Source organism: Phaethon aethereus (genome assembly GCF_964289735.1).
Source record: "Phaethon aethereus genome assembly, chromosome: 20".
In the NCBI taxonomy this organism is placed as follows: Eukaryota; Metazoa; Chordata; class Aves; order Phaethontiformes; family Phaethontidae; genus Phaethon; species Phaethon aethereus.
In genome coordinates, this window is record NC_138596.1 from 2,970,131 (window position 1) to 2,979,760 (window position 9,630).

The 9,630-nt window shown below is 63.8% G+C and overlaps 1 protein-coding gene across 1 annotated transcript in view; it reads right to left on the minus strand.

Moving 5' to 3' along the window:
- The window catches only part of NIBAN2 (niban apoptosis regulator 2), a gene marked incomplete at its 3' end in the record, with an annotated part of 30,576 nt that extends 22,841 nt beyond the window's left edge, over nt 1–7,735 (minus strand). Inside the window, exon 1 of the mRNA XM_082009127.1 lies at nt 6,882–7,735. Within this exon, the coding sequence (XP_081865253.1) occupies nt 6,882–6,936 (55 nt within the window). The 5' untranslated portion in view covers nt 6,937–7,735. The remainder of the gene's footprint in view (nt 1–6,881) is intronic.
- Nucleotides 7,736–9,630: the final 1,895 nt, after the last annotated feature.

Consider the following 9,630-nt stretch of genomic DNA (forward strand, 5'->3'; position numbering starts at 1 on the left):
CCCACGGCAGCTGAGTCAGCGCCGGGTGGCAGCAGTGCCGCTGCGGCGTGGTGCACCGGCAGCAGCGTCCTCTGGGCACCCCCGGGACCTGGGAGCTGCGGGACCCGGGGGGGCCCAGGGCAAAGGGGACAGATCAAACTTGGGCAGCTCTGGGTCTCTCATGCTCCGGTGCCGGGGACAGCAGGGTGGTCCTTGCTCCGGGATGTCCCAGCAAATGGCTCTGTCCTTGGCAGGGGACGAGCAGCCGGCCCCCTCGTGCCCCCCCATACCCAGCCCCAGGGAGAGAAGCTGAACCTGGCACGCTCTCCCTCCGCCGAGCTGGCTGGTGCCAGCGGGAAATCCAATCCAGCACCGCAGGAGGAGACCAAACAAAGACTTTTATGTACATCCAAGAAAAAAAAAATAAAACCGAGAGGTATTTGAACAAAACAGCCCTGAGCCTGTTCTGGTCTCTGCCGCAAGCCCTGCTGCTGGGGGGTGGTCCTGTGCCTGGCTCCTCCACGAGGCCAGGGCAGGACAGAGGGTCTCCACCTGCCCCACAGTGCCCGTCCCACACCATGCCCCCCATGTCTGCTCCCTCCTCCCCAGGGAGAGCGATGCCCCTGCTGAGGGTGGCCATGGGCTCAGCGTCTCCCACGGCCGAGGATGCTCCAGAAGAACCCCAGCCCCTGCTGAACCACAGACACCCCAGGCTGGCGGGCACCTGCTCCGTGGGGCTGGCAGCCAGTGCCCAGCACCGTGGAGCACCTCCGGTGCCTTCCTCGCTGCGGGACGGCGGGCAGCAGTTGGCCGAGCAAAGCAGCTTCTAGGCAGAGGCAAGGCAGGGACATTCCCAAAGCAAGGATGTTCCCAATGTGGGGGACATTCCCAAGGCAAGGTTCTGCCCTGGTGTCAGAGGATGCCCTGTGTGTGTTGGGATGAGAGGAAGGGGCTCAGGATGCTTCCCATGGCTGAGCCACCGCTGCTTTGGGTGCTTGGGAGATGGCAGCCCTGCTCTCCTGCCCCACGCAGCAGCACTGAGGTCACCCCAGCTTTGGGGCACGTCCCTTCATGTAGAGAAACCCCCCAAGCGTCATCACACCTAGCGCTGAGCAGAAGGAAGGAGCCAGGTCAAGTGTCCCGTGCACCACGAGCCGCCAGCGTAGCAGGAGGAGAGGGATGGAGGTCCTGCCCCAAGTCCCCCGCCAGCGCCGGGGCAGAGCCTCCCATCCATCCCTGCCCCGTGGCGACGTCCCATCCTGGGGACTCCCATAGCAAAGGGGTCTGAGCCCCCCAGAGTGGCGCTGGGGGCCCAACTGCAGGCAGGGACACGTCCCTGCCAGGGAAGGGCAGGGGGGCACGGAGAAAGGCACCGTGCTCTACCAGCCGGAGCCGGGACCTGTGCCGAATGCCGCTGCCCTTTCCCTTTGAAAAGGGGGAAAAGGTGGAGTTTTACTCCTTCCTCCTGCTCCGGCCCAGGAGGCCGGGAGGAAGTCTGCTTCAAGGAGCGAGCGGCTCCGCTCTGCCCCTTCCTCCCCTCCCGACCCCCGGCAGCGGGCTCCCCGTAGAGCCGGTGCCGGCGCATCCAGGCACGGGGCAAGGCTCGGGGGCCAGCCAGGGGCTGGGGAGGGGGCACAGCTGCTGCCTGGGGATCACACAGCTGGGGGCTGTGGCCCATGGGTGCAGTGACACCTTCTGCAATCTGGGTGGTGGGACCAGACCTGGGTCCCGTCGGGGCAAAGCGGGTGCTCAGCCTCGTGCTGAAGAGCTGGTGCTCGGCTGCCTTCAAACCTCGTCCAGGATAAGCATCCGTGGATCCCTCCAGCCCTTCTGCCTGCTGAAAAAGCTCCGAGACACAGGCAGCCCAGAGTCCTGGGGGTGTGGGAGGCAAGGGCCCCATCCTGCCAGCAGCGACCTTTCCAGCTTCCCCCCATCTCCCCGCTCGCTGGGAGCAGGGGACGGGCAGCTGCCGGCTGGGTTGGGAAATAAAGCCTGGCCGCAGGATGCTGTAAGAGGGATGGAAATGGGACGTGAGGGTCCGACGCCACTCCTTCCCCACGGGCCGGTACCACGCTCCCGCCCACGAGGCCGGCTGCAGGGTCTGTCCATGGGACCCACCACCCATTGCATCCCCGTGGACCAGGGCTGTCTGCACGCTTTAACCCCGGGCTCTTTCGGTCGCTGTTTCGGTGGCTGTCTCCATGCCCACGTGGCACCTTTGCTGTTCCCCGTGTGGGGCTGGACCGGCAGTGCCGTGGCTGCGGCAGAGCCATGGGTGGGAGCCAGTGGCTTGTTGCAACCTGCTGGGGTGCTCAGGCTGAGGGACAGGAGCCCCTCGGTCCCCAGAGGGTGGGATAGAGCTGACGGGGGTGTGCCAAGAGGCACCGAGCCTCCCTGGGCTCAGGGCCAGCCTCTGCAGCGATTTGGGGGCAGAGGAGAGGCAAAGGCTTGGGAAATCCCAGCTCTTGGCTGTGTTTCCCTTGCTGAGTCCTTACAATGGGTTTAGGGGTGTCTGACGCTGCAGTGGGGGGGTCCTGGTCTGCAGGGTGCTTTTCTCTCCCTGGGCTGACCCGAGGGCCCAAGGAGAGCTCTCAGCTGCGACGGCAGCTCTGCTCCTCCTGTCCCCAGCCCTCCTGCTCCCAGGCAGTGCAGGGACGCCATCCATGCGCGCCCCAGCTTGCTCAAGGCAAGGCCTTTGGATAAGCCCTTGCTGGGGGTGGCAGGGAAAGGCCCCCCCGAGGGAAGGCAGGCTCTGACCCGGGGCTGAGCGCACGCAGGGCTGGGAGGGCTCCCACCTCCTGCCCACGTGGGAAGGCCACCAGCACAAGAGGCCCCCGTAGCCAGCGATGTCCCCTGCCCCAACACGCGAGCGAGCCCCGTGCCCCGACATGACGGCGGCAGGTAAGCCCTGGCTTGCCAGAACCAGCCCTTCCCTGCTGGCAGGGAGCCCTGACATGCCAGGGGAGTTATTTATTTCACGATGAAAGAAGACACACACTTCGTTACGAGAAACCATTCCACATCTCTCCAGCACTTTGCAGCGCCGATCCCGCAGAGCCTCCCTGCATCGCTCCCCACCCCGGGGCAGGGTGAGGGTTTCAGCCTCAAGACCAACCCCCGAGCCCATCACCAGCAGCCACCGCCTCCCGCGCTGGCTGGAGCTGATCTGCGGCCAAGGCTTGGAAATGACTGTCATGCTTAAAGAAGCCATGGCAAACCTCTTCCCGCTGCCGGCAACCTCCGCCGCACGCCACAGCCAGGCGCCTTTCGGCATTTGCTGGGCACCTCCAGACCCGACCCCGCAGCCCATTGCGTCGGCACCCAGCCTCTCGGTAGGAGAGGGATGCTCCTGGGTGGCATGGGGGGTACGCAGCCACCGGTGCCCAGCAAGGCTTGTTGGAGCACAAAGGCTGTGGGTCTGGCACCAGGGGCGAGGCTCGCTGTCACCTCTGCCACCGGTGCGTGGGCTGGTGTCTGTAGGAAGTCCCACCCCAAATTAACAGCTGGGTTACTCAGCAATTAACGGGCTGGAGATGCCAGAACAAGGTGTGAGTTCCCAGGGACCCTCCCAGTGCTGCCGCCCACCTCCCTATCCCTCTGGCCAGGGAGGCACTCGGCAGCTCCTGCTGCATCCCTGGGCTCTCCCACCCACCAGGCACCCGGGACCACCAGCCCCGCGGGGCAGAGCCACCCAGTTCCTGCCGGCCACGCTCCCCCTCGGCCCCCTGGAGAAGGAGTCCATGGGGCTGGGATGCACTGGGGGAGGAGTTATTCCAGCATGAGGGAAGAGCTTCATCCAGTCCCTTGCTGAGGGCACCTATTGCCCTGGACAGGAGGGGACTCTGTGCAAAAACCCAAGGCACCCAGCGACATCTCGGCTTTCCCAGGAGCCCTGGCAGGACTCCCCATCCCTGCCACCCTCGTGTCCCCAGGCGATGATGACCATGCTGGGCATCCTTGCGCAAGGAGAGGGAGCCAGGCCCGGCTCCAGTTGTGAGCAACTCCCAACCCACTTTTGGGAGGAAGAGGAAGAGGAGGAGGAGGACAGCTGAAGGATGTTGACAAACAAGCTGGATGACTCGGGCCAGGATGATGTCTGAAGCAGAGTGGCAGAAGCAAGCACCTACTGGTCAGAGACATTCTGGAGAAAGAGGTGCAGGAGCTGCAGGCAGCACTGCCTGAAAAGCACCCCGGTGGAGATCACACCCCCAGCACAGTGGGGCATCCCCGGTGCTGGCAGGGATGCTGCCTGCACACCTGCTCTGGCAGCAGGAGAGCAGTCCAGCCCCACAAGCATCACCCGTGGGAGGAAAGACCCTGGTCCTGAGCCACCAACAGACACAAGTCACGCGCATGCGGCTCGTGACCTCCGGGAGACGTTGGCATCAGCCTCCCCACAGCCAGCGCCACGTGGGCTGAGACACGGCACGGGACCGTCGCAGCACGGCTTTGATGGTGGAGGCCGCGATGCAGAGGGGACCGCACTGTGCGTGGCATGGGAAGGCTTTTCGCCACCTCCCACCTGCCTTTAACCCAGATGCAGTGCCGAGAGATGCAGGGAGAAAGGATCGGGCCCAGGCTCTTACCGTCTCCCCACAGCCCCAGGTCTTGCCGCGTGCCCAGCCGGCACAGTTCTGCTTGGTGTGAAGGGGCTGCAGCCACGGGGAGCCTTGCCAAGCCCAGAGACCTCCCATCCCTGCTGCAAGTAGGGGTCACATCAGCCTGGGCAGCTCCTTCAAACTCCCCAAAGTCGGGAGGACAACTGGGAAAAGTTGCTTGGAGAGGGGATGGATCCCTTCCCGGGTGCCGGCGGGAGCAGCGGCAGCGGAGAACAGCTAGGCAGGAAAGCCCGGAGTTTTCCCCGCCGCGTTGCTTTGCATGCCTGACAGCAAGTCGTGCCTTGCCTGTTGGGTGATGGCCCCTCCCAGCTCCGGGGGCTTTCACCCAGCAAGGAGCCCGGGCGGAAAGCAGAGAGGTGCTTAGTGAACCCAGTGGGCTCCAGCCTCTCCCAGGGAGACGTCCCAGTACAGGTGCGGGTCCTCCCTACTCGCCCCGAACCCTCAGAGCTGCAGCGTGCCACAGGACATGTACCAGCCCAATCTCCATAATCCTATCTCACAGGAATCCTATTTTCCCCATGAAAAGTCCCCTGCAGCCCCCGGTCCCGCTAAGCATGGGCTGAACCCCCCCGGTGTAACAGCTCTGTCCCTACCAGGGTGCAACCATCCAGCCTGGCCTTGCGAACACATAATTTCTGGCCCAGCAGACACATTCCTGCACAGGAAACCCAGCCGGGCTTTTCCGTGTTATTCTTCAGGATTAAGATCACAGGGCTTGGACAAGGAGCAATAAATGCACGGAGAACCAGCAAGTTAAAGGGAGATTCGGGATGTGCTTTGGATCCGAACATACTGTGACAAGCAGCCGTGCGCAGACCCGAGCCGGTGCAGCCTCATGGATCGGCCGCGCCGAGCTTTAACTATGCAACGTGAAAACCCCACGGCGCGTTACAAACTCTCCTTCAAAGCTCGCAAACCTGCCGGCGTCCTGCGGAGCCACATACCACGTAAGCATTCCTGCCAGCCGGCCCAGGACGGCGGCGCCTGGCAGGCGTCCGGTGGGCTCCACCATACGCTGCAAGACATCGAGTCCATGTGCCGGTACCGCGGCAACTGGACCACGTTGCTCCATCAGTGCCGGACCCGCAGAGCTTTTTCCCCAAAGCCCTTAGGGAAAAAGGACTTCGGAGCCGCTCCCTTGGCTTTATGACGGAGACGGAGGACAGACACGGCAGAGTCGCCTCCAGAAGCCCGGCGCACCCCGAGCCCTTGAGCTCTCCGCAGGGCGCACAAGGTCCAGCACGAAGCCACGCGACTCCGCGCCACCCGACTAGGTGCGGCTTTGCGGGGGGGTTGCTTAACCTGGCGGAGAGGAGGGTTTTTCAGCCTGGGGAGCTGAAACCGAAGCCAGAGCACGAAAGGGCTCAGAGGTCAAGTCCTGCCGGCTCGGGAGCCCTGGGGAGCCAAGCGTCCGCATCACAAGTGACGCAAGGCGGCTCGGGGAGGCGGGGGCGGGGGGGACCAGCACCCCGAGGAGGGGTGACCCCACTTATGGGGGTCAAGCAAGTCACCGCAGGCACCAATTAGCAGCCCAGCACCCCCGCCGCAGCCCTCCCGGCCACGGCTTCGCACAAAACCCTGCCTGTGCAGAGCTGCAAGCCCGCGTTCCGCGACGCCGGGGCGGCCCTGACCAGACACCCCGCGCTGGGGCAGGGGTGCTGCCGGGCCATCGCCTCAATAACCGCATTGTCACCCTTCCCCGTCCCACAGCGGTGGCGGGGGAGCTGCTGCAGCCCGCCCGCGCCAGGACAGGCCTGGAGTGTCCCAGTCCTTTCCCCCACCACAGAGCCCTTGGGGGGGGCTTCCCTCGGGATCCCCCGGCACTGCTAAGCGGGATAAAGTTCATCTGCGGGCCCAGCCCCAGCAAACCCCATCTTGACACTGGTTGCCCTGCACAGGACCTGACTCGCCAGCATCCCCCCGAGTCCAGCTGCCCCCCTTCCCTCCCCACTGCCCGGGGACGCTCAGCGCACGCTCCTCCATCCCCGGAGCCAACACAAACAGCCCCGGCACAACCCAGCCTTTCATTTGGGAGGCAGACAGGCACCTCGGGTGCCCCCCCGCCCCGCCCTGCCCCGTGCCCGGCCGAGGGGACAGGCAAAAACGCAGGGAAACGGCAACGTGGTGGAAAGAAAAAGAAAAAAAAAGTTGTTTAAAGTCGGGGAGAGCGGACGGGGGGGGCTCCCGGGAACACTGGGGGTGGATGGGGGTGTGTGCGGGTCCCCCCGCCCGGATTGCAGAGAGGGATGGGGTGTGGGGAGGGGGAGCGCGCCGGGAGCTCACCCGCGATGTGCTGGCGGCGACCCTCGTCCAGGTGCGTGGAGACCACATCTCCCATGGCGAGCGAGCCGGGCCGGGCTGAGCCGGGCGGCGGCAGGAGGAGGAGGAGGAGAAGGAGGAGGAGGAGGAGGAGGAGGAGGGAGGGAGGGAGGGAGGAAGGCAGGCAGGCAGGCAGCGCCCGGGGCGGTCAGGCAGCGCGGCGCCCCATGGCAGACCCAGCGCCACCGCCCCCCCCCCGGCCACTCCCCCCGCACCGCCCCGGCCCCTGCGTGTGCGGGTGTGTGTCCCTCCTCCTTGTAATTAGCTGCTCTAATTTGCTCTCTTGGGGACGGGGGAGGCTCAAGGAGAGCGGTTGTGCCGCCCCAACGGGGCTGCCCCCCGCACGGCAGCGCTGTGCCCCACAGCGCGCAGGCTGCGGGGACCCGCGCCAGCCCCCGCGGCTGCTGGCGCCGGGCAAGCAGCTCCGTCCTGGCAGCGGCCTCATCCGCTCCTGGCATCGCTTCACCGGGCGATTGCAACACCCGCTGCGCCCTTCTCTACCTGCGTCCCCACGCCCAGGCCCCCGCCAGCCCCAACCCGGAGCCCCTCTCCGCGCCAAGGTGCGCCGCGCCGGCGAGGGCGGCCGTGGCAGCCGCCAGAGCGGGAGGCTGGCGAGGGGCCCCTCTGCCTCCCCAGCCTCCGGGCAGCTCGCGTCATGGGGGAGAATGGGATGGAAAAAACTCAAGATGCCTTAAAACGCTCTCCGGTCACAGATTTTGGACCAGGAGCTGTTTGACCCCGTTCTCCCGGGGTGGGGGAAGCCAGGAAGGGGCTGTCATCTCCCAGAACAACCAGCATCACTGGGGAGCTGGAGGGCACGCTCGGAGTGGGACGCTAGAACCAGTAACGCTCCAGCAATCCAGCAAAACCCCCCGCACACACTGTGCCAGGGCTGAACATTGCCCCGCCAGACCCACGGCTCACCCAGGCGGTGGGTGAGCTCCCAGGCCCGGGGCTGCTCGGACCGGGGAGGGAAGCCGCCGGGGCTGGGGAGCTGGAGGAAGCGGTGGAAAAGCTCCTCCTTCTCCTCTGCTGTTGCTGCAGCTCCTGTCCCGAGAGCAACAGGCGGAAACAGCCCTCGCAGGATCCTCCGCGTGCTGCCCGGGCAGGATCCGGCTGGAGGAAAGGCCTTGCTTCCATCGTTCCCAGAGCCCTGGGCACAGCGAGCCGCCGGGGTGTGACCAAGGGAGGAAGAGGAGGAGGAAGGGGGAGGACGTGGCAGCATAGCCAGAAAGTTCAGGCTGTTCTCAGCCGCAGCACGGCTCCGGGGACTCGCTGCCGCGATGGATCCATGCCTTGGGATCGCTCCTGTCCCCGGATGCTTCCAGACCACTGGGAGCCTGGGCTGGGCAAAGCTCGGCTCAACCGCGACCAAGTTGCTTGGCTGGGTCCAGGCCAGGCGGCGTGGAAACGGCTCTGAGGTTGTGCCATGAGCCTTTTCCTGAGCTGGACTGTTTACCCGGCAGCAGGAGGGAGGAGTGGAGGTGGCCAGCCCTGGAGCGAGGCATCCTGTTTATCCTGCCTGAAATAGCTCTTCTTGGCCGGCCGCAGGCTGCCGGGCTGGGGAGGGGGACGGGAGGCTGCTCACACCTCTCCCTGCCAGCAGCCACCAGCCCTGCCCCGACATGGCACCCACCGCCCGCCTGGCACGAGCACCCTGGGGGGGACGCACGCCCAGCGGCTCCTTCCCCCCGCCGTGCCAGCAGGCGGGGGTATCCCCTGGGCTGGGCTTACCCCCCGAGGATGCCCCCACGCATCAGCCCTTTCCATCTTGACGCGTTTCTTACCCCTGCAAGTCATTTCAAAGGGAAAATTGTTTCAAAGCTGAACTATTTACCTTTTCTCTTTGCAATGCCCTGTAAAGAGGCTTTACCCTTGGCAGCGGGCTTGTTTGCAGTTTGTTTGCCTGGCCAAAACGCTGTTGAAATCAAGGGATTCTCCTGGGAAATTTAACTACAGTGAAATCTCATTTCCCATAGAAAATTGTTGGAGGCTTTTAAACGCTTTCCCCAGCGCTGATCCCCAAGGAGTCTGGCTCTGAACTCATTTGAAAGTCTGCCTTAGTGGGGTGTTGGTATTTAAAAGGTGGGGAAAATGCATCCTCTTCCCTGAAATTGAGAAAAAAAAAAAGTGTGTATCTACCCATGGTAATAACTTCATTATTAGAAACCAAGCTTCTTTCCTTTAAAAGAAGCAACGTATGGAATATGATTTAGGCAGTGTGCAGAGTCCTGCTAAACAGACCAAGTAAGTGGCATAAACCCCTTGTTTTTGAAAAATCAATCCACGTGAGCATTAAAGTGTTGCATACTGAGCCATTACCTGTCTCTTTTGCACGCTGATGTATTTCTTACATAGAAAAAAACTCCCACAACCCTAATTAAAAGGTAAAAAATAGAGAGCGTTGATACTGCTGATTCGCAAACAGGAAGGTTATATTCGTGGCATGCAGAAATAGAGCGTCAACAGAGACTGGAGGCCGTAACGCAGACACGGAGGCCGTTTCTGGGGCTTGAAAAACCACCTGAAGATGAGCACGACATCCCGGCACCGTCAGTCAGCGCCGTGCGGTGACGCAGCGCCGAGCTTTTGCCGCACGCTGGCTGGCGGCAGAGACAGGCTCAGCTGCTACAGCCTGGGAGGGGGGGAGAAAAGGAGCTCTCTGAAGAGTTTTGTTGTGACAGGAGGCATTTGGAAGCTCAAAGCTCAGCAG